We start from the raw sequence: 25,883 nt of genomic DNA on the forward strand, positions 1-25,883 counted from the left end.
AAAAGAGCCAGGCGAGGTGGTGCATGTATAACCCCAGTACTTGGGAAACTGAGACAGGAGGATCACAGGTTTGAAGTCAGCCTCAGCAACTTAGCAAGGCCCTCAGCAAGTTAGTGTGCCTTATTTCAAAATAAAAGCTAGGTGTGGTAGTGCACATTTGTAATTTCAGCATTTGGGAGGCTGAGACGGAGCATTGCAGTTGATGGCTAGCCTCAGCTACTTAGGCCCTTTGCAACTCAGTGAGACCCTGTTTCAAAATAAAGAATAAAAGAATAGGGCCAGGGGTGTAGCTTGGAGGCAGAAGGCCCCTGGGTTCTATCCCCAGTACTACACACACAAAAAAAATAAGTAAATTAATTAGTTAATTTAATTAAATAGGACTAGGGGTGTAGCTTAGTAGTAGGAAGTCCCTGGGTTCAATCCCCAATACAACACATGCACACACACACACACACACACACACACACACACACACACACACACAAATGGCCAACAGGTATATGAAAAAATAGTCAACAGTATTAACCACCAGGGAAATGCAAATTAAAAACACAACGAGATACCATGTCAAACCTGTTGGAGTAGCTATTGTAAACAGACAAGGATCGGGAGAATGGGCAGGGTTGTGGAGGAACGGGGACCTTGTACGCTGTTGGTGAGAACATCAGTGCAGCCCTTATGGAAAAGAGTATGGAGGCTTCACAACAATTAAAAGTAGGACTGTCATATGATCCAGACATCCCGCTGCCATGTATATACACAAAGGAAAGGAAATCAGTATGTCAAGACATTGGCACCCCCACGTTCAATGAAGCGCTACTCAGAACAGCTGAGAGAGGGAACCAACCCAAGTAAGCATCTGTTGCCGGGCGCAGTGCGCACGCTTGTCATCCCCGCGCTTGGGAGGCGGAGACAGGAGGATCGAGTAGGTTCGAAGCCAGCCGTGCTGGCTTAAGAGACCCTGTTTCCAAATAAAAATATAAAATGGATCTGGGAGTGTAGCCCAGAGGTAGAAGGGCTTCCAGGAACCCCAGTACCACCACCAAAAAAAAAAAAAAAAGAATAGGCCTGAGGGTGTAGGTCCGAGGTAGTGTCCTGGGTTCAGTTTCCTAGTGAGCATCCGTGGGTGGATGGGTAAATAAACTGTGGTAAATATATGCAGTGGAATACTCTGCAGCCCTTAAAAGAAACAATTCCTGGCACTGGGATAACATGGACAAGCCTGGAGGACATCATGTTAAAAATCTCACGTACGTGTTGAATCTTGAGAAAAGTAGAACTCACAAAAGCAGAGAGAAGAACAGGGGCTCCCGGGGGCTGGGGCTGTGTAGAAGTTGGGGAGGGGGACAGGATAAATAAAGAATCACAGCCACCTGTCTGCCCTGTGCCAGTATAATGAGTGAAAACCGTTCTTCGGGTGTTCTGCCTTTGTTTATCTTTTTCTAGGGACGAGGGTACATGTTACATGTTGTGCCTTGGCCTTGAACCCTCCTTGCTTCTGCATTCCTCGGGGGTGGGGCCTGGGCTTCGGGGCCAGGTGGGCGGCGGGGGAGGCAGAGAACTTAGGGGGTGTTTCGGAGAGAGGAGAGGTGGGGTTGGGAGCCCTGGCTGGGGACGGGACCCTGCCTCTCTCTCCCAGGTCTTATTCCTCCCGACGAGCCTGGGCAAGGTGGAGCAGACCTTCATTGTCGTGTGTGACAACTGTCAGACGAAAGAGCTGGTGATCGAAGGTGGGTGCCCCCCGCCGGGCCGGCCACCCTGTGCCGGGGGCATGCTAGGGGTGCTGCGGCCTCCGGGCGCCACGGCCGAGAAGCCAGTGTGGCCTCCGGGACCGTCCAAGGAGCCTTCGGTGGGAAGCAGGGTGACATCTCCCATTGTTTTCTGGCTGAATGTGGGTCCTGAGGGCAGCCTTTGGCCCCAGAGGCTCAGCTGACCTTGCTGACCTTGCCACCCTGCTCTGCCAGGAACCGGGCAGCTGATTGCTTTGGATGTGATTTATATTTCTGGTGAAAAAAGTCAACCGGACCCCGGAGAGCTCACAGACCTTACAGCGCAGTACTTCATACGCTTTGAGCCAGAAAACCTTCATTCCACAGCAGAGAAACAGCTGATCATCCGAAATGCTACGTGAGCGGGCCCCACGCGCATCCCGTCATGTCCCTTCTTCTTCCCCCACCGGCCCGGAGTCCCCTGCCAGGCGGGAGCGTCCTTCCAAGGGCCAGATAGATCCTGGGCCCAGAATGGGTCCAGATTGGATGGAAGGATCCAGATGTACACTGGCCATCCTGGTAGCCACTAGACAGGAGCAGTTTTATATTTTAAATTGGTTAAAATTAACTAAAAAAAAAAACTGTCTGTGGTTGTAGCGGGTGGGTTGCTGTTACCACGGATGCTGATGTTGTTAGAAGTGTTCTTGCATGAAGAACACGAAGTCAGGATAATTGGAGAAGCAGAGTAGCTGGGGAAGCCAGAGACCTCAATCTCGTCCAGCCAGCACTTTCTTTTTCTTTTTTTTTTTTTTTTGCGGGTATGGGGGATGGAACCCACGGGCCTTATGCCTCTGAGCTATAACCCCCAGCCCTATTTTTTAGTCTTTCTATGTTTTTGAAACAGGGTCTCACTGAGTTGTGAAGGGCCCTGCTAAGTAGCTGAGGCTGTCCTAGAACTGCGATCTTCCGGTCTCTGCCTCCCGAATGCTGGGATTACAAGCGTGCGCCATCATGCGTGGCAGCACCTTCTCATTGGCAGTTTTTAGCCAAAACATTACAGAGAACGATTAATCACAGGAGCCAGTAAATCCATCATAGAGTGAAGGAAGGAAAAACGACAGGATGACTCAGGGAAAGACAGTAAGTAAAACAATCGTCGCTGAGTCGTGGAACAGAAAGATGAACAATCCTGAGAAAAAGGAAGTGGCCGGGTCCCCTCTTACGGGTCAGGGTCCCAGCTCATCGGTCCCATTCGGTCCGTGGAAACTTTCTTGCATGCAAACAATCTCCACTTGGGGGGCAGTTTGTGCCCCTCCCAAGCCAGACTGAGGTGACCTCAGGGCTGATGAGTAAGAGGCTCCGGCGTGTGGTGGCACACACCTGGGAGGCTGAAACAGGAGAATCACAGGTTCGAGGCCAACCTCAGCAGCTTAGCAAAATTCTCAGCAACCTAGTAAGACTGCCTCACAATAAAAACCAAAAGGTCTGGAGGGTGTAGCTCGGAGGTAGGATGCCCTTGTGTCCAACCCCCATCACACACACACACACACACACACACACACACACACACACACACACAATTTAACTAAAACCCCAAACACTTGCTCAGTGACACCGGCCACATTTCAAGTGCTCGGTACCCGTCTGTGGCTAGTGGTTACCATATTGGACAGCACAGCTAGGACCTCCATTGCTGCAGGAAGCTCAACTTCACCGCGCTGCCCGGAGCCCCGCCTGGTCGCTTCCTGTCGCGTGGAGTGGGGTGGGGTGGGGAGGGGGGACCGGGGTTGGCTGCCCACTGTGATGGTGCCCCACAGGCATGTGGAGCTGGCCTTCCGCTGGCAGATCATGAAGCCCAACCTGAAGCCCCTGATGCCCGGAGAGGCCTACAGCGCAGACAGTATCAAGTACCACCCCGACAGGAAGACCGCCTTCTCCATCACACCAGAGAAGGGGGTGCTCGGCCCCCACACAGACCAAGAATTCATCCTGAGCTTTTCTCCCTACGAGGTTAAAACAGTCATCTCGTTAGCCACACCTGTTCCTTTGGCGTGTGTGTGTGTGTGTGTGTGTGTGTGTGTGTGTGTGTGTTACTGGGGAATTGAACCCGAGGCTTCATGCATGCTAGGCGAGCACCGTCCCACTGAGCTACCTCCCCAGCCCCTGCTCGTGTTCCCTAATGACATCAGAGCCACAGCGAGGGCTGGCTAGGTCCCTGGGCATCCTGCCGAAGCCAGCCCTTCGCTCGAATGTGGCTGGAGCCCGTGCCGGTGAGCAGGGCAAAGCCGCATGTTTGCCCGGTCTTGATCCCAGACACACCACCGTGTTAAGTGGCCCTGGAAGGGCCCTGCTGTGTTCCACGCCCACACCAGCATCCCCCAGAGACAGCAAGGTGCAGAATCCAGGGTCCCCGTTGGTGGTTCCAGGCTCCGGGTGAGCAGGGCTGCCTCTGGAGCCTACACGCCCCACCCAGGGCCGATGGCAGCCTTGGGGACCTTCCTCCCTGTCCTCAGGCCCGGAGAGGCACGCTCCTGAGCCCTGGCTTCTGTCCTGGCAGCGAGCCTGCTCTCCCTAGTGCTGAGCCTTCCAGAGGGGCCCTGGTGGCCGGGCTCAGCCGTCCAGGCAGCGGGGCTGCGGTGCAGGCAAGTCAGGGCGCTGTGCTTGTCTTGCAGCTGAAGACCTTCCACAGCGTGCTACACATGGTTCTGGAAGGCGTCCCCGAGCCCTTGAAGTGAGCAGGGCCCGGGCTGGGTGGGGGCCAGCGGCTGGGCTCCCTGGGGATGCTTCTGGGGCAGGTGCGGGGCAGGGGTGGTGAACAGCTGGACCCCGGCAGGCCTGGGGGCTGGGAGTGTCCTGGCCTGCCTGGTCACCCAGCGTGGGGCAGGCTCAGGATGGGAGAGACAGAGCCCGCTGGACTTGCTCCGGGAGGACCTTGGGGCTGTGCCCAGGCTCCCTGCTGCCGTGGGCTGGGTGGTGCCGAGTGCAAGGGAAGGTTTTGGTGGGGGTGAGTCTCGAGACCCCAGGTGGGAGCTGTGGTCCAGTCCCTGGGGCGGTGGGGCAGAGGCCAGGCCCAGGCTTTGTGCTATCAGAGCAAGACCATCTGCCATTCTCCTGGGCTCTGCTGCCCATCACAGGGGTGCTGGGAGATGTGGGTCAAGGAGTTTTTTCTTTTGTTTTGTTTTGCAGTATGAGGAATGGAACCCAGGGGCATTTTACCTCTGAGCTACATCCCCAGCCCGATTTCTTATTCTTTATTTTATTTTTTTATTTTTTGTAGTACTGGGGTGGAACCCAGGGGGCTTTTCTACACTCCTGTTTCAGCCTCCCAAGTACTGGGATTATAAGCATGCCCCACCATGCCCAGCACTCTTTTTTTTTTTTTTTTTCAGTGCTGATGATGGAACCCAAGGGCACTCTACCTCTGAGCTACACCCCCAGCCCTACTTTTTAGTTTTTTATTATTTATTTATTTATTTATTTTGGTGGTACTGGGGTTCCTGGAAGCCCTTCTACCTCCGGGCTACACTCCCAGACCTATTTTTACATTTTTATTTGGAAGCAGGGTATCCTAAGCCAGCGCGCGCGGCTGGCTTCGAACCTGCGCGATCCTCCTGTCTCCGCCTCCCAAGCGCAGGGATGACAAGCGTGCGCCACCACGCCCAGCCAGTTTTTTTATTTTTTGACACAAGGTCTCACTGAGTTGCAAAGGGCCTCGCTAAGTATCTGAAGCTGTCCATGAACCACGATCCTCCTGTTTCTGCCTCCCAAATGCTGGGATTATAAGCGTGTGCCACCACGCCCGGCTTTTTAAAAAATTATTATTTTTTACTTTTGTGGGACCAGAGATGCAAGATGGAGGCGGGACAGGCAGGGACGGTCACGGGGCGGGGCTGTGTTCAGTTCCGAGGTGGAGAATCTGGGAGAGTACTCCTACTCGGTGGATGACGTGATCGTCCTGGAGATCGAGGTGAAAGGCTCGGCTGAGCCCTTCCGGGTTCTCCTAGAACCCTACGCCCTCATCATCCCGGGGGAGAACTACGTTGGCATCAATGTAAAGAAAGATTTTAAGGTAGGCCGTCGCCTGTGCCCTGCCCAGGCTGGCTGATACGGGGAGCACTTGAGTGAGAGTCCAGGAGAGCCAGAGATGGGGCAGCCCTGGCTTGAAGCCTGAGACTGTCTCAGGGCCCCAACCCAACATGGCTCACGCAGAGGCCTGGGCCTGTCTAGTCTGTTTATTTTATTTTATTTTATTTTATTTTATTTTATTCATGGTACTGGGGCTGGAACCCAGGGGCATTTAACCTCCGAGCTATGCCCCCAGCCCTATTTTTTATTCTTTTTGTTGTGTGTGTATGGGTCTGGGATGGAACCCAGGGGCATTCGATCTCTGAGCTACACCCCCTGCCCTATTTTTTAAAATTATTCTTTATTTTGAAACCGGGTCTCACTGAGTTGCAGAGGGCCTCACTAAGTAGCTGAGGCTGGCCGTGAACCGTGATCCTCCTGTCTCAGCCTCCCAAACGCTGGGATGACAAGCGTGCGCCCCCATGCCCGGCTAATCTGTCTTATTTTATGAACCTTCCAGAATGCTCTGAGGTCAGGGCAGTGGACCCACCCCCCTGTTCACAGGCCGTGGGCTGCATGTGACACCCACCTGCCTGCATCGTGGAGAAAGGGTGCCGGTGGGTTGGGAAGGCTGCGGCCCCCAACGGCCAGGAGTCAGTTGGGAGGGGCCTAGTGGCGCCCGTGAGCCCGCAGCCCCACAGTCCCGCAGGCACAGGTTTGACAGGAGAGGGCATCTTGGGCAGCCCTGATGGCCGGTGTCTTTCAGATGTGGAACAACAGCAAGTCTCCCATCAGGTACATGTGGAGGAAGATCAGCCACTGCCACATCATTGAAGTGGAGCCCTGCATGGGGACCATAGGTACCGGAGGCCTGCAGGGGGGTGCCTGCTGGGCAGCGGGCAGAGGCTCCAGAGCTCAGGGCCCGCGGAGGCCTTTGCTGTCCTCCACTCAGCTCCGGCTGAGGCCCGGGGCTGCCGTGGATGAGGAAGGAGTGAGAGCCAGACATCTGGAATCCCAGTACTTTGGAGGCCGAGACAGGAGGAGCTCAGGTTGCGGCCAGCCTCAACAACTTAGCGAGACCCTGTTTCAAAATAAAAAAATAAGCCGGGCGTGGTGGGGCACGCTTGTAATCCCAGTACTTGGGAGGCTGAAACAGGAGGATCACACAGGTTCCAAGCCAGCCTCAGCTACTCAGTGAGGCTCTCAGAAAGTTAGTGAGACCCCGTTTCCAAATAAAATACAAAACAGGTCTAGGAGTGTAGCTTGGAGGTAGAAAGCCCCTGGGTTCCATCCCCAGTACCACAAAAAAATTTAAAAATTTAAAAATATTTAAAAATTAAATAAGGCTGGGAGTGTAGCTCAGAGGGAGTATGTCTCCCAGTTCAATCCCCAGTACAAATTAATAATGATAATAATAATAATAATAATAATAATAATAATAAGCCAGGCATGGTGGCACACTGTAATCCCAGCATTCGGGAGGCTGAAACAGGAGGAACACAGTTCACAGACAGCCTCAGCTACTCAGCGAGGCCCTATGCAACTCAGTGAGACCCTGTTTCAAAAATAAAAAGACTAAAAAATAGGGCCAGGGTTGTAGCTCGGTGGTACAATGTCCCTGGGTTCCATCCACAGTACCGCAAAAGAAAAAAATGTCTGTCTGTCTGTCTGGGCCCAAAACCAGAAAGACAGTTCTCCTCCGTCTGCCACACCTCGTGCTCCCCTCTCTCCCAGAGCCCAATGAGGTCGGAGATTTTGAGCTGAACTTTACCGGGGGTGTTCCCGGCCCAGCAAGCCAGGACCTGCTCTGTGAGATCCGAGACTCACCATCACCGGTGGTCTTACACATCGAGGCCGCCTTTAAGGTGCTGGGGGCTGAGAGGGGCTGGCTGGAGGGTGGGCCCAGCAGAGCAGCCCAGCCCGTGACACGCCCCTCTGTGTCCCGTGTGGCAGGGGCCCGCCCTGCTCATCAACGTGTCAGCCCTGCAGTTCGGGCTGCTCCGCCTGGGGCAGAAGGCCAGCAGCTCCATCCAGATCCAGAACATCAGCCAGCTCCCGGCCACCTGGCGCATGAGGGAGAGCCCGATCTGCCTGCAGGAGAGGCAGGAGGAGGTAGGTCTAGCTCGGGGTCCTGTCTGCACCGGGACTCTTGGCATGCTTGCCGCCTGTGACAGCCGCCTGGCAGTGCCTGATCTTCTACCCCACCAAGGAGCTCTCGCCAGAATGTACGCCAACCCCGACTTAACAGGCCTGTCCCCTTCTTGCTTCTACCATCGGATGCAGACTGGGGCGTGGGTTTCTTTCCTGTCAGAGCGGGAGGAAAATGGGCAGCTGCTCAGGGCAGTTAATCCCCAAGGTTGCCAGGGTTCTTGGCTCCTGGGGGTTATGCACCTGCAGTTCCTATACATGCCAGGAGGGGGCGCTTAGCCCCCAAATCTGAAGGCTGGGCGGGGCCGGGGGCTGTGACTCAGGATTCATTTGCATTCTTTAGCTGAGCTTGGGCCCCAAATTCACAGTGAGCTCGCAGAGCCAGCCCACCCCTCCCACCGGTGTGTGTGGAGGGCGGGCGGGCCCTGGGAAGCAGCAGACCCCAGCACCAGGCCAGACCACAGGGCGCCTCCCAGCAGGTGCACTCCAGATACACCAGAGAGCTGGTTTGGTGGATAGGAGAGACCAAAGAGAAATAAGGTCCCCACCCTGTGACCCTTCAATGTCCAGTGACACCCCCTAGGGCAGCGAAGCCCATCCCACCCCCCTCCTTTTTATGTGTGATGCTGGAGATGGAGCCCAGGGACATTCTGTCTCTGAGTGACACCCCCAGCCCTACATTTTAGTCTTATTTTGAACCAGGGTCTCACTGAGTTGCACAGGGCCTCACTAAGTAGTTGAGGCTGTCCGCGAACCTCAGTCCTCCTGTCTCGGCCTCCCAAGTCCTGGGATGACAATTCTGCGCCATTGCGCCCTTTTCTCAGCAGAGACAGGAAGTGTCCCACCTGCTGGCCCCCTTCTGGACCCCAGGGCTCAGAGCTCTGGGGTGATGCCGGTGGGCGTGGCCAACCCCGCCAACTGCAGCTGCGCTCACCCGCATCCTTCCGGGCACTAGGCATCTCCCCTGGACGCCGAGCCTTCCGGTGGATATCTTCATCCCCTGGGCGAGTGCAGGGTGACCGTCACCTTGGAGGCTTTGCACTGCCAGACGCTGCAGACCGTGCTGGAGCTGGAGGTGGAAAGGGGGACCTGGAGGTACGGGGGGGGGGGGGGCTCAGGGGCGGGGCACGACAGGCTGTGTTCACAGTCTGTCCATCTGGCGCATGTGCAATGAATGCCGGTTTCATCTCAAGGACATTTGTTATTTATTTGTTTGTTTATTTATTTATTATTTCGCAGTGCTGGGGATGGAACCCAGGGGCATGCTACTTCTGAGCAACACCCCAGCCCTATTTTTTAAAATTCTTTATTTTGAAACAGGGTCTCACCAAGTTGTGGAAGGCCTCGCTCAGTAGCTGAGGCTGGCCGCGAACCTGCGACCCTTCTGTCTCAGCTTCCCAAGTCCTGGGATTACAAATGTGCGCCACCACGCCTGGCTTCAAGGACATTTCTGGACTGAAAACAATGGGACACGTGTTTATACAATGAAATTGGGAGATTACACGAAATTAAGAGAGAGACCCATAATCCATTACCTAGAAATAATTCACCTGCCGGCCGTGGTGGCATACACCTGTAATCCCAGTACTTGGGAGGCTGAGACAGAAGGATCGCAGCTTTGAGGACAGCCTCAACAAGTAGTGAAACTCTCCTCAACCTAGCAAGACCCTGTTTCCAAATAAGGGCTGGGGGTGTACCTCTGGACTCAATCCCCAGTATGGCACGCACGCAAACACGCACACGTGCATATGCAAATTCACTGGTAATATTACGGGATATATCTTTCTAGGGTGAGTGCTAAAGGGATGTAAATTTGCGCAACTACCTTCAAAATCGTGTTACTGTAACCTCATGAGGTAAAATATAATACTGAACAACCAAAGGCCACGAAGCTCACCAACAGGAGATCGCACACACACGATGGGGCATATTCAGTGTGTGAGTGGCACTGCATTCTGGGAGGGACACACCAGAGGTTCTGAAGGTTCATTCCTCCTCTTCTGCATTCTCTCCTTTCTTTCTAGTGGAAAATTCCTCCCATTTGTAAAGCAGAGAGGCTAGTTAGTATAAAAGCCCCTATGAACCTGTCTCCTACCCTCAGGGATTACCAGCTACCTGCATGAGCTGTTTCATCCAGTCCCCACCTCTCCTCCCGGAGGACTCAGAAGTCAAATATTTCCTTAAGGTGCCTGACGACAGTATTGATTTCCTGAAGCTCCGGGGGGCTGTACAGAGGTGTTCTTTTTAATTATCATTCTTTAAACTGTAGACACAGTTAAGCTGTATCTATGTCTCACACTCGTTTCTGCATTAAAAAAAAAATACCGGGGCTTGAATCCAGGGGCATTCTACCTCTGAGCTACACCCCAGCCCCTTTTGGTTTTTATTTTGAAACAGGGTCTTGCTAAGTTGCTGAGGCTGGTCTTGAACCTGCGATCCTCCTATTTCTGCCTCCCCGGTACTGGGATGACGGCTTTGAGCGACCGCACCCTCTCTGAGCCTCTTTTTATGAACTCATAGATGTTTGTGTCAGTTTTGGAGAAACATCTATTGAGATGTGCTGCCCATTTTTTTTTTTTTTTGTGGGTCTGGGGATGGAACCCAGGGGCATTCGACCTCCGAGCTACACCCCCTGCCCTATTTTTTATTCTTTATTTTGAAACCAGGTCTCACTGAGTTGCAGAGGGCCTCACTAAGTAGCTGAGGCTGTCCGCGAACCGCTATCCTCCGGTCTCAGCCTCCCGAATGCTGGGATTACAAGTGTGCGCCACCACGCCCGGCTTGTGCTGCCCATTTTTGAGAATTAGGATTATCTTTTTATTACTGAGTTGTAAGCAGTCTTTATATGTTCTAGATATAAGACTCTTACTAGATATAGAATTTTAAAAGTTTTTTGCCCATGTCAAGAATTAGCTTTTTCCTTTCTTGATAGTTTTCTTTGACGTACAAAAATGTTTAATTTTGATAAAATCCAACTTATCTTTTTTCTCCTCTTTTGATGTCAAATCTAAGAAACTATTATCTATTCTAAATTCACATGTATTTACCCATTTTTAAGATTTAGCTTTTACATCTAGGTCTCTGATCCATCTTGAATGAGTTTTTGTGCATGGTGAGAAAACAGAGAGTCCAGTTTCATTCCTTTCCATGTTGATAAGCAGTCATGTCAGCAGCGCTTCTGAAATAAAGCATTCTTTACCCACTGAATTAAGTTGGTACCCTTGTCACATGACAGTCGTCAGATAATCAGTCAAGTGTGAAGGTTTATTTATGGAATCTCAGTTCTTTTTCACGGACCTACATATCTATCCATATCCCAGTACCACAGTGTACTGTATATGGATCGCTGTGGCTGCATGGTAAGTTTGAAAATAAGGAAACAGGAATTTTTCAGTGTTCTCTTTTTCAGGATCGTTTTGACTATCTCGGGTCCTTTGAATTTCCATATAAATTTTGAGAAATTTCTGTATGAGGTAGTCTGTCAGCTTCTGCAGAAACCCAGTTGGGGTTTAGACAAGGGAAGGTCCTGCATGTGTAAATTGATTTAGGAAATACTGTCTTCGCAATATCATCTCCTCTTCCATGAACATGGGATGCCTTTCCATTTACTTAGGCATTTGTTTTGTTTTGTTTTGTTTTGTTTTGTTTTGTTTTGTTTGCGGTACTGGGGATGCAACCCAGGGGCATTCTACCTCCGAATGACACCCCCAGCCCTGTTTTTTATTCTTTATTTTGAAACAGGGTCTCACTAAGTTGCAGAGGCCTCACTAAGTAGCTGAGGCTGTCCGTGAACCCTGATCCTCCTGTCTCAGCCTCCTGAATGCTGGAATTACAAGAGTGCGCCACCACACCCGGCCTACTTAGCTTTTTTTTTTTTTTTTTCATTTCTTTCAAGGACGTTTTGTTGTTTTTCAGTGAACAAGTCTTATACTTCCTTTATTAGATTATTACTATTTTTTTATTCTTTCTTATGCTTTTGGAAATAGAACTGTTCTCTAATTTCATTTTTTGATTGTTCATTACTAGGGTATTGAAATAGAAATATTTTTATATTTGGTCATGTATCCTGCTACCATGCTGACCGCATTTATTATTTCTAATAGTTTCTGAGTAGAAGCTCATGTTCTCTGCAATATAGAGATAATTTTAGTTCTTCCATCCCAATCCAGATGCCCTTCATTTCTTCTTCCTGCCTAATGGATTTAATGTTCTAGTACAATGCTAAATAAAAGTGGCACTATTTGGCCAGGCCTGGTGGTGCACGCTTGTAATCCCCGTGCTTGGGAGGCAGAGACAGGAGGATCGTGCTGGAGGAAACCCTGTTTAAAAAAAAAAAAGAAGAAGAAAAATATATATATATATTAGGTCTGGGAGTGTAGCCCGGAGGTAGAAGGGTTTCCAGGAATCCTAGTACCACCAAAAAAAAAAAGGCAATATTTGATTTTTTTTGGGGGGTGTGGTACTGGGGTTCCTGGAAGCCCTTCTACCTCCGGGCTACACTCCCAGACCTATTTTATGTTTTTTATTTTGGAAACAGGGTCTCTTAAGCCAGCGCAGCTGGCTTCCAACCTGCGCGATCCTCCTGTCTCTGCCTCCCAAGCACGGGGATTACAAGCGTGCGCCACCACGCCCGGCACTGCATCTGTTATCCTAACATAATATTTTATGTCAGTTTGTTTCATTTCTGAAACAAATCCATTTGGTCCCTGAAATAAGGCCAGGGTCCTTGCATTGCAATCACTTTGCACCTAATTGTAATTTATAACTGTATAGCGATTATAAATGGTGCTGTGTGTACAGATATGATTGATTTTTGTGTATTGTTCTGTGCCCTGTAACTCTGCTAAACTTAGTTTTAGGAGTTGTTTGTTTGTTTAGTGGTAAAGGACTTTAATTTCTGTTTTATGAAAAGATATTGTCAATTTAAGAGACATAAATTAAGCTTAATGAACATCACACTTTAAACTCTTTAAAAATATTACAACTTAGAAAATATATTATAAAAGTATGCTTACACTTAGACCCTTTGGCATAGAAGGACAAGATATATAGTAATTTCCAAAACTGGAAATTATTTTAAACACCATGAAACAATAATTTTGCACATTTAAAAATGCTATTTTATCTGGCATATTTTCCAAAATAAATGAAATTAGTTACTTTGGAGAGAGTAAGGAACTTGGGTCCTAGCTTGGATCTGTCATTCATTCCTGGGTAATTTTGGGAGGAGTGTTTGTTTGTTTGTTTGTTTACTATAGATTTCCTCAAGATTTTCTGCACTGCCCATCCTGTTTTATTCTCCTTTTCTAACCCGCATGCCTTTCCTCTCCTTGTGTCCCAGCTACCTCCCTGTGTACGCCGAGATACAGGAACCGCACGTGTACCTGCAGGCCAGCCAGGTGGAGGTCAGCAAGCTCTACCTGGGCGTGCCCACAAAGTCGACTGTGGTGCTGGTCAACGGCACCCAGCTGCCCACCAGGTTCCACTGGGGCAAGGTCAGTGCCCTGCACTGGGCGTCTGCAGCCCTCGGCCACAGAGACCCACGTGGCCCCAGGTCCCTCCCACAACACGTGGGAAGTAGGGACGAGAAAGCTTGGCTCCCCAGAGGAGCAGCAACCTGCTGGCTTTTCACGGCCTTGTGTGTAGAGACTTCTAGTTCCTGCCCGGAGTTTCTGGAGAACACAGCAGAAGCCTCCCACCCAAAATGGCTGCTCCTCACAGCTGTTGGGAGCCCAGCTGTGGCCCTGGCCCTGTGGTTGAGTGCAGTGGGAGGCAGGGCCACTTCTGGGTGCATCAGAGGCAGCCACCTTCTGCCCCGCATTGCTCGGGGCCTCACCAGACAGGCAACCCCCCGACGCCGGGAAAGTCCGTCCAGGGTTGGGGAGGAGCGAGGGGACCTGTGTCTCATCCCCAGAAGTGAGGCCCCAGCCCAGTCCATCTTGCTCTGGGTCCCAGTCTGCCAGCCTCCAGCGAGCACCCTGTCTGGGCCCCGGTCCATTCTGGGAGCCACACAAGACAGCAGGCCCACCATGTGTCTCCCAGCTCCTAGGGCACCAAGCAGACCTCTGCACGGTGAACGTCTGCCCCAGACGTGGCCTGCTAGGCCCCAGTGAGGAACGCCAGCTCATCCTGGAGTTGACGGCGCATACCCAGGTGAGTATAGCTACGGGGAGCCCCGAGTGCCCGGCATGGGGGGCACCTGCCAACAGCTTACCCCTGTGCCTCCATGGAGGTCCCCCTCGACCCCACTTCTGGTCTTCAGGGGTGGGGAAGGGCCTGGCTTCTCGCCTGGCAGCATAGGGTCCCTGTTCAAGACGGACCTGCTCTGTAGGGACACAGGGTCTGAGAACCTGGAGCAGGCCTGGCTGTACCCCGAGACCCAGTGGCCACTTCCACCAGCTGCAGCCTTCTTCAGACCTCTCTCTGTGGGCACAGGGGGCCCAGCTTTCCAATTTCTCCAGAGCCCAGGGCAGGGCTGCTGACAGGTGGCCAGGTCCTCCCCGGAGAGGCTGCACTTCCCCCAGTGGCCCAGAGGGAGGCCATCGGGGTGGACGGCCTCAGGCTTGGCTGTTGCCGGCTGTCCCCTTGTGGTTCTTCCTCATTGGCAGACAGAGCAGTGAGCTTCCTTACACCTGAGCCTGAGCTCTGGGTTGACAGGCAGGCCCCGGGTGGAGCAGACCCCAATCGGGAAGGGTTTGATGTTTATGATAGCAGAGAACATGCGGCTCGCAAAGGTGGCTTTGAGGGCTCTTTTTTTTTTTTTTTTTTTTTTTTTCTGTACTGGGGATTAGAACCCAGGGGCATTCTACCTCTGAGCTACACCCCCAGCCCTATTTTTTAGTCTTTTTTAAAATTATTTTTTTTGAAACAGGATCTCACTGAGTTGCAAAGGGCCTCACTAAGTAGCTGAGGCTGTCCGTGAACCGTGATCCTCTGGTCTCAGCCTCCCGGAATGCTGGGATTACAGCGTGCGCCACCACACCTGGCATGCAGGGATATTTGGGGCAGACTCAGACAGCCGTGAACCCTGGGGAAGGGCCCAGGCCTCTGGGTCTGGATGGGAGCCAATGGGTTGGGCTCCCTAGAGACGCCCGAGAGCTGTCCTTTGAGATGACCCTGGACAGAGGTAGCTTGGCCTTTGTGCCAAGCTACGCACAGAAGCCACCTGTGCTTCCAGAGACCATCCAGGCTATCTTCTGAGGCCCTGGGCCTGGGTCTGACCCTTGGACGGCCTCTCATGCAGGAAGAGCTGACCGATCTGGTCCTTCCTTGTCACGTGTCGGGCATAAAGAAGCCACTGGCCCTGGGCATCTCTGGGAAGCCCCAGGGGCTGCAGGTGACCGTCGCTGTTTCGATGGAGGGCTCTGATATCAGGTGAGCCCAGGGCAGGGGCAGCGGCACAGAGGACAGGCCCTGCACACTGGCACCAGCCTGCTTCCTGCCAATCTCTGCTGCCAGGAAGGGTGGTCACGGGACCCTCGCCACCTTTATAGGAGCAGACTCCTCAGCCACCCCTGCCGTCTGTGTGACCTCCCCCCACACGCTCGAAGGCCCAGTGTCCAGGCAGGTGGGATATGGCTGCGGGCCTCTCAGGCTTTCCCCACAAGGCTCAGCAACCAGGAGACACCCCAGTCTGTCCCCAGCCAGGGACGGTTTGTGCAGTTTGAGGTCTGGTTCAGCATGTTGGGCAGAAAGGAGGGGTAGGCCTGGGGGTTGGCGGCTCCCCACGGAGGGGCTTGAAGACAGGGCCAGGCCTCTGGGCAGCGCAGGGAGCATTTCCCAGGTGATGGGTGACACAGTACCCTGGGTGCCGGCAACGCTTTCAGCCCCGAGCAGTGGCTGGGCCACCCGGACGCGCTCCGCCTGGACTTTGGCTCCATGGTCCCACTGAGGAGCTGCGTGAGCTGCCAGCTGATCCTGACCAATCACTCCCCGATACCCGCCTCTTTCTCCCTCACGTTCGAGTACTTCGGAAGCCCCCAGCACGGCCTGAGCAAAAAGGCCAGTCTGTAAGTGTTGCTGACTCTAGAGGCCGTCCCGGGATGGACTGGCCAGGTGGGGTTTGCCCCGCTGGGCCTCCTCATGGCTCCCAAGTCTGAAGGGGAGGCTGGGCTCAGCTTCAGAGAGCAGGCGGGAGGTGCCCGTGCACGGGGAGAAGTCACTGTGCATGGACCGTGGGCAAAGGGTGGGGACGGTCAGGCAGGGAGTGTCCTGGGGACTGCGCATCCGTCGTGTGGCTGGCAGACATGTGAGGCAGAGAAGAGAGGAGCTGTAGGTGACAGAGATCGACAGAGCAGAGGCCAGACCCGGAGCAGTGTCCACACACACACATGCACGCACATGGACATGCACACATGTACACAAACACACACATGTATGTGTACACACATACATGTGCACGATGCTGAGGGTGTCAGAAGCAGCGAGTGCCAGCCCAGAAGAGCCACGTGTTAGATATTCATACATTTTACAGGGCTATGACTTGAAATGAGTATTTACACCACAGAAATTGGCACACACATGTGCACATGCACACACACACACACACACACACACACACACACACACACACACCTATAAATCAGGACATCTCTTCCTAGAGAGGCACTTTTCCAGCATACCGGCACCTTCTTGGACTTCTTGGGAGGCGATTCCTGTGACTGGGGTGAGGGGCCTGCAGCTGGGGGTTATTTCATGGGAGGGTGCAGCAGGCAAAAGGCCCAGAGAAGGAGGCGATGCAGGGGCCTGCGCAGCTCTGGCCTGGGAGGAGCAGCCAGGGCTCCCTTCCTCTGCTGAGTACGATGCCGGTTGTCATGGGATGTGGTTGGGGTCTTGGGAAAGACTTGGCTGTTTTGACCTAGTCTTGAACGTCATCTGTAAAGCTCTGACATGCCTCCTGCCCTGCTGAAGACAGCGAGGATCCGGGAACAGCTGGCCAGGCGTGAGCAGCTGGGTAAGAGCCGCCAGGGCAAGGGCCATGGCTAGAGCTGGGCTGTGCGAGGCCTTCTGAGGATGGACCAGGACCAGAGACCCCTTCTCTGTGTCTCTCTAGCAAGGTCACCAGGATGGCTTCCTCTCCACCTGACACCCCCCCCCCGAATAAGGCCATTATATTTTAATTTTATTTATTTTTGTGGTACTGGGGATGGAACCCAGGGACATTGTACTCTGAGCTATACCTTCAGCCCTATTTTTTATTCTTTATTTTGGAACAGGGTCTCACTGAGTTGCAAAGGGCCTCGCTAAGTAGCTGAGGCTGGCCGTGAACGTGATCCTTCTGTTTCAAACTCCCAAATGCCGGGATCACAAGTGTGTGTGCACCACCACGCCCAGCTTGAGGCCATTTCCATTCTGGAACCTAAGCTCATGCACAGGGCCTATATTCGATTCGGGCTTCCTGATGGCTCCTAGTGGAGACTGCCCCGGGGGCTGGACTCTTAGAGGGGACCGAGCGGCGGGCCCTGGCGCTGACCTCAGCCAGAGAGAGGCTGTGTGGTGGCTTCTCTGGAGCAGTGCTTTGCCAACCTCTGGGGGTTTGGACCTCACTCACGACCCCAGGTCCCCGAACGCCCCTCCTGATTCTCGCTGCAGATTTCATAGAAAGCATGCTGTCTTCTGGGAGAGGCGCCGCTTTCTTCCCCCACGTTTCCCAGGGCATGCTGGGCGCCTACCAGCAGCTGAGCATTGACATCACAGGCTGCGCCAACATGTGGGGTGAATACTGGGACAGGCTCATCTGCAGGGTAAGCGACGGCACCTTTGGGCTTCCCTGCCTCCCTCAGCTCCTGGCCCTCAGCAGGCTACCTCGCGGTACCCGCTGTTCACTCTCTCTGCGCGCGCGCTCTCTCTCTCTCTCTCTCTCTCTCTCTCTCTCTCTCTCTCGGGATGGGCGTTCACATCCCTGTGACCTCTGGGATGAGGCCAAGAGGGTTTAGGAGGGAGGGCACTCAGGAGCACTTTCCCCAGGAGGGCAGGGCGGAGGCAAGGAATGCAGAGAGACCCAAGACCTGGTTAGTGGCACAAGGAGTAGAGGGACAGAGACAGCCGTGCCCAGCCTTCTGTGCACTCCTTCCTTTACCCCGAGCTCCACTCCCTCTGCGCATTGAGCCCCTACTGGATACGGGTCCCTGAGCACCACCCCCAGTACTGCGGAGATTCACGTGTGAGTGTGATAGCGGCCATGCCACCAAGCAGCTCCCAGCTTACAACAGAAGGATGGAACACGCATATGTTAGCCTACGCTGCTCCGTTGCCCTGTGGAAGGTGTTTCTAAAGCCGGGCATGGTGGTGCACGCCCCTAATCCCAGTACATGGGAGGCTGAGACAGGAGGGCCACAGGTTCAAGGCCCATCTTGGTAACGTAGTGAAATCCTGTTTCTTCTTCTTTTTTTTTTCTTCTTCTTCTTTTTTTTTTTTTTTTTGGTGCTAAGATTTGAACCCAGAGGCATTCTACCTCTAAGCTACACCCAGCCCTATTTTTTATTCTTTATTTTGAAACAGGGTCTCGCTAAGTTGCAGAGGCCTCATTAAGAAGCTGAGGCTGATCAGAAACCTCCGATCCTCCTGTCTCAGCCTCCCAAGTACTGGAATTATTCTTTTTTTTTTTTCTTCCGAGCTAAACCCCCTCCCTATTTTTGATTCTTTATTTTGAAACCGGGTCTCACTGAGTTGCAAAGGGCCTCACTAAGTAGCTGAGGCTGTCCGTGAACCACGATCCTCTGGTCTCAGCCTCCCGAATGCTGGGATTACAAGCGTGCGCCACCACGCTTGGCTCCAAGTACTGGGATTATAATGTGTGCCACCATGCCCGGCTCACATTGCTTATTTTAGAAGAAAACAACCTAAGAGTGTGTGTCTATGAGTAGAAAATTAGATAAACCACAGGGTAGATAAACCTCCTTACACTGGAAGTCTCCAAAGCCCACTCTATGATGATACTGTACACCTTTTTTTAGAAAAATAGCTTCATGTTATTAAGAGAAAGGAAAGCTGGGCGTGGTGGCGCAGACTTGTAATTCCAGTATTTGGGAGGTTGAGACAGGGAAATTGCAGGTTTGAAGACAGCCTTAGCAAGTAGACTGTTATTAACCTAGTGAGACCCTGTTTCAAAATAAAAATAAAAATAGGACTGAGGGTATAGCTCAGAAGTGGAATGCCTAGTGCCACCAAAAACAAGAAAAGAAAAAAGAAACGAGAGCAAGAAAAGAGAAGGTTATGAAAGAAAAACATGTCTGGCCTGCTGCACATTGTATCTGTGTTATGACACATAGGAAGGGTGTGTGCTAGCAATCTAAAGTAGCACTAGCCAGAGCGGGTATAGTGGCGCACGCTTGTCATCCCAGCATTCGGGAGGCTGAGACAGGAGGATCACAGTTCGCGGCCAGCCTCAGCTCCTTAGTGAGGCTCTTTGCAACTCAGCGAGACTGTTTCAAATGAAAAAATAGGGCGAGGGTGTAGCTTGGAGGTTGAAGGCCCCTGGGTTCCATCCCCAGCACCACAAAAACAAAACAACAAAATAAATAAATAAATAAATAAATAAATAAATAAATAAATAAATAACAGATTTTTCCAGGTGCATGGCTCACGCCTGTCATCCCAATACTTGGGAAGCTGAAACAGGGAGGATCGCAGGTTCAAAGCCAGCCTCGGCAGCTTAGCAAGGGCCTCAGCAACTTGGCAGAACCCTGCTTCAAAATAAAAATAAATAAATAAAAGGGACTGGGGGTATAGTTCGGAGGTAGAATACCCCTGGGTTTAATACCCAGTACACACACACACAAAATGTAGACACTTGATCAAAGAGGCCAGAGACTTCCAGGCTGGGAGATCTTGTAGCCACAGGCTGAGAGAAAAGAGACAGCAGAGGGGAGGGAACAGAGGGGAGGGGAGGGGTCCACGGCCAGGAACGAGCAGCCCAGGCCAGGGCAGTATGGACAGAGACTCGGTCAGTGGGGAGCGAGGTGGGCCCAGCTGGACCAAGCTGCAGGGACCCAGAGCTGGTTGGACAACAGAGGCCTTGGCTGCAGGAGCCCGCGGTCAGCGGGGAGGTGACAAGGGGCTGCTGCGTTTGCAGGTGGGAGACCTGCCGCCAGCCGTCATCCAGGTACACATAGCCGTGGTGGGCTGCCCCATCAGCTCCCAGCGGGCCACCTACTACACGCCTGACCATTTCCAGAAGGAGCCCATCATCAGGTGCCCCCCTCATCCTCTGCCTGAATCTTCTGGCCTCTAGCTTGTTACTGTAAGGAGACCCCGGGGCAGGGCAGTCCTGAGAGGCCCAGGGTCATGGCCAGCATCTTGTGTCTCTGAGGGCTTCCGGGGGGGCAAAAGTAGCAAGTAGCCAGTATGGCCCCAGGTCCGCCCCAGGCCCAGGACTATTCACCCAGGTGAGCGGGGACCCGTCTGAGCAGTGTAGTTGGGGGTGGGGGGTGGCAGGGGCAAGATGGCCAGGGCCGTGAGCAGCCCCAGGTCACAGTCCATCAGCCCCTGCACAGGGGAGGCCTCCAGCCCCGGGTCGTGGTGTCCCCCGGGCAAGGGCAAGACATTGTGGTGCCTCTCTGGGTGGGCAAGTTGCCCACTGGCTGCGACCCTGTTTAATCTGGTCTTCTACCTCCAGGTTTGGGACCCAGGTCTCTGGAGGAGACACAGTCACACGGACCCTTCGCCTCTACAACTCCAGTCCCTGTGGTGAGATGCTCCCAAGACCAGCTGGTGGTGCTGGAAACGCTGGTGGCCACGGGCAGGACCCAGGAGTCTGGGTGGCCAGTGGATTGAGAGGGAAACCCACGAGGGCCACGGGAGGGTGACCACACCGGCCCAGGGTTGGCAGAGAAGGCAGCCTCCATCCTGAGGACAGGCCCTGTCCCTGCCACGCCTCAGGTCTCCCAGTGTCCCAAGAGCCACAGAGCTCTGTGTCCCTGGGGTCATTGGGCCTAGGGACACTTGCAGGGAACCCTTTCCCCATCCCTCAGCCTGAGCTACCATGCAGGAGGCAGGGGTGCAGGAACAGGGTGTGGGCTTTGCCCCGGGGCTTCTGTTGGGCATTGGACTCGGGGAAATTCTACCTCCCAGCCCAATTTTTATTTTTTATGTTGAAACAGGGTCTCACTTAGTTGCTGAGGCTTGACCTTGAACCTGTGATCCTCCTGTCTCAGCCTCCCCAAGTACTGGGATCACAAGTGTGCACCACCACGGCTCCTCTAGCTCATTTCCTGGTGTTTCCAGTATTTTGCTACTTGTTTTTAGCGACCCTCTTTCTTAGATGCATTTGAACACTGCATCTTCTCCACAAATCGAGGTTTCTGCCATCTTAGCGTTCCTCTGGCCCCTTCAGAGCCGTTGCCCCTAAATCCCACTTCGCCTTCTGGTCCCGGTGCCGCCCAGGCGTCTCCTGCTCCTTGCAGCCTTTGCCTTTGTAACCTTGACATATGCCTTTGGTAAAGAGTAGACAGCTCGGGTTTTGAAAACCCACGCCGACATACCCTGTGTTTAAACAGTTTTTGTCTACCATATATTTCTTCCATCTTATTTTAAGATTTATTTTACTTTGTCTCCCTCCATCCTTCCCTCCCTTTCTTCTTCTTCTCCTCCTCCTCCTCTCCTCTTCCTCCTCTTCCTCTTTTCCCTTCCTCCTCCTCCTCTTCCTTTCTCTTCCTCTTCCTTTCTCTTCCTCCTCTTCTTCCTCCTCCTCCTCTCCTTTCCTCCTCATCCCTCTCCCTCTCCCTCCTCCTCTCCCTTCCTCCTTCTCCTCTCCTTTCCTCCTCTTCCTCCTCCTCCACCTGCTTCTCCTCCTCACAGCCTTCCTCTTCAGCTCCCCACTCCCTTGGTGTCCCCATCCCTTCCTTGGGCTCACACTCTCGTGCCCATTTCTCTGCCTGTAGTTGAAAAAGCCCCCACTGGACCTTGGGCCATGGCCGTCATTGGTGACTAGTGAGAGGCAGGTGCTCAGTAGTAAACATGAGACACAAGATCCAGCAGCTGGGGCTGGGGGTGTGTCCACCAGGGCCCAGCCCTGAGCCTTGCACCACAAGATCCAGTAAATCAAATGCTAATGGCAGAGAGGGTGAGAGGGGATGGTGGTGATGATGTTGTTGTTGTTGGTGGTGGTGGTGATGATGATGATGAGGAGGAGGAGGAGGAGGAGGAGGAGGAGGAGCTGTCACTGCTGCTTATGGGCATTTGGTCCTAGGAGCTTGCTGTGGAGGGGAGGGGGAGGAGGGGCCTGAGGAGCTGGTCTGGTAGAGGAAGCTGATGCATGATGGGGGAGGCCTGGAATGGCTTCAGCGTGGCTGGAGGCAGGTAGATGGGCTGGAGTTGGTGATACAGGAGCGAGGCCGTGCTGGGTCCAGCGGGCCCCTGGGGCAGGGCTGGGTTGACGGCTGGAGGATGGGAAGATGGGACGATGCAGACAGGACTTGAGGGGACTTCTGGGAGATAAAGTGGGGCACAGGGGCATCAGGGGAGAGAGAGCAGGGGTAGCTCGACATTGTCGTGGCTGGGAGGGAGGGCACCGTGGGACAGGCTGGCATGGCTGTTTGGCTTGGGGGATTTCTCCAGTGGTGCCCAGAGGGATGGCGCGTTTAGATTGCTCGAGGTCTGGCTTGGCCACATGGTGGAAGAATGGGGTCGAGGGGAGAGGAAGCTGTTGGGGATGGGAACATCTGAGTTCCTGCAGATGGACACAAAGACCTGGTCTTGCCATCACGAGAACTTCAGGCGATTGAGCCAGATGTCTTAAGCCTATAAAGATGACTTAAAACAAGCCAGGCATGGTGGCGCACGCATGTAATCCCAATACTTGGGAGGCTGAGACAGGAGGATAGCAGGTTTGCAGCCAGCCTCAGCTGCTTAAGTGAGGCCCTCTGCAGTTTAATGAGACCTTGTTTCAAAATAAAGAATAAAAAAAAAAAGTCAGGCATGGTGGTGCATGCTTGTCATCCCAGCATTTCAGAGGTTGAGACAGGAGGATTGCGGTTTACGAAAAGCCTCAGCTACTTAGTGAGGTCCTTTGCAACTCACTGAGACCCTGTTTCAAAATGAAGAAAAAATAGGGCTGGGGGTAGAGCTCAGAGGTATAGTGCCCTTGGGTTCCAATTCCAGTACCGCAAAAAAAAAAAAAAAAAAAAAAGAAAGAAAGAAAGAAAGAAAGAAAGAAAAGAAAAGAAAGACATTGAGTCTCCATGCTCCACCTTGAGCATGGGAGAACTGGATAGGGGAGGCCCAGGGAAGTTCTCACCCATTATCTGTGTCCCCCCACCCCGTCTGCCCCAGATATCCGCCTGGACTGGGAGACCTACGCTCCAGAGGACAGGGCCGACCGCCTGCTAGAGCTGCTGGTGTTCTATGGACCTCCGTTCCCGCTGCGGGATCAGGCCGGGAACGAGCTCGTCTGCCCGGATTCCCCCGAGAACAGCAGCTCGCTCTGGTCGCCGAGTCCCTCCAGTGTGTCCGAGTCCAGCCACACAGCCGTCTGCTTGGTGAGCAGGGGTGCAGGGCCGTGGCCGGCTGGCCACCCAGGACCGCCGAGGTGCGGCCCGTGTGAGCCCCGGGGACTCCTTGACCACAGGTGGACAGCCCCTCCAGCGCCAGCGACAGGACCACGGAGCCCATCATCTCAGTCATCCTGCAGGGGCACGAGGGGGTGCCCTCCGACCACCTGTACCGCATCAGCCCCAAACAGGTGGTAGGTCAAGGTCCAGCCTGCTCCGGGCTCCAGCCTCCATGTCCAGGGCCACGGAGCCGGCTCTGGCCGGAAGCAGTGGTCGGTGCAGCGGGAGGGCAGGGCGGCTGGAGTAGGGCTCAGGCTACTGTGTGTGTGCCAGGTGGTCCCTGCCGGGGGTAGCAGTATCATCTACATCTCCTTCACACCCACGGTGCTCAGCCCGGACACCCTACACAAGGTGGAGTGCACCGGCTACGCGCTGGGCTTCATGAGCTTGGACAGCGAGGTGAGCCCTCCCGCCGCGGCCTCTGTCCCAGCCCTCACGCGGCCTGCTTGGCCCAGGGACCACTATGACCAGTGGTGGCTGGGCCTCCTAGGCGGAAAGAGAGATTCCGGGGAGGAGGCGTCGCCTGCAGGACTTTGCTGTGGGACCCCTGAGGCTGGACTTGCTGAGCTACGTGAGACGGGCACAGTGAGTCTGCGGGCTGCCCGTTCCCCATCCCTCCGGGGTCGGGGGGAGTCCTTTCCCGGCCCAGGGCCTGGAGCAGAGAAGGGGTCCCCAGGAGGCGGCGATGGCCGCTGCCCCAGCAGAGCCTGTCCTGGCAGGCTCAGCGTGGAGCTGGACAGCAGTGGCAACCTGGAGTTCCGGTGCTGGGCCAGCGACCTCATCCCTGAGCAGCCCTGTTCTGGGGTAAGTGTGCTGCGCCCCAGGCCCTGCCAATACCCCCGGGCCTCAGCTGTGCCTCAGAGCCCCTTGGGGGACACCGGCTGTCTAGTCCGAGTCCCCACCCCTGAGCCACGGGCCCCAGGAGAGGGCACAGACACGCCCCAGCTCCCCGCCTCCGTGACGGCCCAGGTGCTGAGCGAGCTGCTGACCGTCCGCCACCTGAAGCTGATCAACGCCACGGGAATCCCGCACTGCTTCCGGCTCCTGGCCTCCAAGCCCTTCTCCGCTTCTCAAGCCGGGGCGAGCGGGGGCCGTGGAGCTTCCTCGGGCCGAAAGCAGCCACGCAAGGAAGAGACGTCGGGGGCCAAGCAGCTGGTGCTCCCTCCGCGGGAGAGCATGCTGGTCAGTGTGCATGTGTGTTGGGGGGTGTCGGCGGTGCGGCCTCGATGGACACACACACACACGTGTACAGACAACACCTACACGCCATCCCCGCAGACATGGGCCCCCTGCACGGGTGGCAACGTGTGCCGGGAGGGGGGACAGACACAGTGCACCCAGCCACCTGTGTTCTACAACAGACCCCCAGCCTGCCCCAGAGGGCCTGGAGGACCCCCGCGGGCACCTATACTCCTGCGCAGACCCCTCGCTCCAGGGCTTGAGCCCGGGATTGGCGGCACCCCGGTAGGATTGCTTGAAGCGTGAGGCACTCCGGGTCCCAGGGGTTCTCTCTCTCTGCCGGCAGCAGTGATAACAGGAGCCGAGCTTTTCAGAGGGCCATCCTGGCGACGCCAGGGCCTCGGTGGGAACCATTAACGTCTGCCTCTTTTGGTCTGAAGCACTTGGATTGCAGAGGAGACCCAGGCCTTGCAGGGGCTGGGGCTGCACACCCCTAGCTGCACGGTGGCTTCCTGGGTCGATACAGGACAAGGCCAGCCGGCCAGCCTGTGACCCGGCTCTCTCTCCTGCCTTACCTCCTTCTCTTTTTTATTTTTTGGAGGCCCTCTTTCCTCACTCCTGGAGGACTTCCCTTTCTGCGAATACTCCTGAGGCTCCGTCCAGCTGGACTCTGGGCTCCCTCTGCTCAGTCTTGGCTCATCTGGTCCATTTCCAGTCTCCATGAGCAGCTTCATTCTCTTTCAGATGTGTCTGTCCTATCTAGTGGCTGCCACGTGCCAGCTACCGGTCTCCGTTGAGGACGGCCTCATGGAGGCAGTGGACACAGATGTACAGAACACACAGCGGGCGGGCCCCTTGGCCACCTCGCCATGTCTCCTAGAGCTAAGGGGACGGAGGGCCCTTCTGCCAGGCCCCCTAGGAGTCTGGCTTTAGCCACCAGGTAGTTAAAAGCCTCTGGGGAGGCCCAAAACCTCCCAGCAAAGGACACATCACAGGCTGGGTGCAGTGGCGCAAGCCTGGACTCCTAGTACATGGGAGACTGAGACTAGAGGATGGCAGGTTCGTGGCCAGCCTCAGCTACTTAATGAGGCCCTCTGCAACTTAGTGAGACTTGTTTTTAAAAAAAAATGCCGGGTGTGGTGGTGCACGCTTGTAATCTCTGCACTTGGGAGGCGGAGACAGGATCACGCTGGTTCGGAGCCAGCCTCGCTGGCTTAAGAGACCCTTAATAAAA

The 25,883-nt window shown here is 54.2% G+C and overlaps 1 protein-coding gene across 1 annotated transcript in view; it reads left to right on the forward strand.

Moving 5' to 3' along the window:
- The window catches only part of DLEC1 (DLEC1 cilia and flagella associated protein), a gene marked incomplete at both ends in the record, with an annotated part of 69,182 nt that overhangs the window by 40,354 nt on the left and 2,945 nt on the right, over positions 1-25,883 (forward strand). The window contains 23 exons of the mRNA XM_080715865.1: positions 1,640-1,730; positions 1,965-2,127; positions 3,527-3,719; positions 4,382-4,440; positions 5,610-5,778; positions 6,541-6,634; positions 7,509-7,639; positions 7,728-7,886; positions 8,878-9,017; positions 13,264-13,417; positions 13,965-14,075; positions 15,166-15,296; positions 15,749-15,931; positions 16,805-16,875; positions 17,514-17,665; positions 19,996-20,114; positions 20,539-20,609; positions 23,193-23,398; positions 23,488-23,604; positions 23,744-23,869; positions 23,961-24,055; positions 24,190-24,274; positions 24,440-24,652. Coding sequence (XP_080571991.1) covers positions 1,640-1,730; positions 1,965-2,127; positions 3,527-3,719; positions 4,382-4,440; positions 5,610-5,778; positions 6,541-6,634; positions 7,509-7,639; positions 7,728-7,886; positions 8,878-9,017; positions 13,264-13,417; positions 13,965-14,075; positions 15,166-15,296; positions 15,749-15,931; positions 16,805-16,875; positions 17,514-17,665; positions 19,996-20,114; positions 20,539-20,609; positions 23,193-23,398; positions 23,488-23,604; positions 23,744-23,869; positions 23,961-24,055; positions 24,190-24,274; positions 24,440-24,652 — 3,033 coding nt within the window. The remainder of the gene's footprint in view (positions 1-1,639; positions 1,731-1,964; positions 2,128-3,526; positions 3,720-4,381; positions 4,441-5,609; positions 5,779-6,540; positions 6,635-7,508; positions 7,640-7,727; positions 7,887-8,877; positions 9,018-13,263; positions 13,418-13,964; positions 14,076-15,165; positions 15,297-15,748; positions 15,932-16,804; positions 16,876-17,513; positions 17,666-19,995; positions 20,115-20,538; positions 20,610-23,192; positions 23,399-23,487; positions 23,605-23,743; positions 23,870-23,960; positions 24,056-24,189; positions 24,275-24,439; positions 24,653-25,883) is intronic.

Source organism: Muscardinus avellanarius (genome assembly GCF_963383645.1).
Source record: "Muscardinus avellanarius genome assembly, chromosome: 18".
NCBI classification, from domain to species: Eukaryota; Metazoa; Chordata; class Mammalia; order Rodentia; family Gliridae; genus Muscardinus; species Muscardinus avellanarius.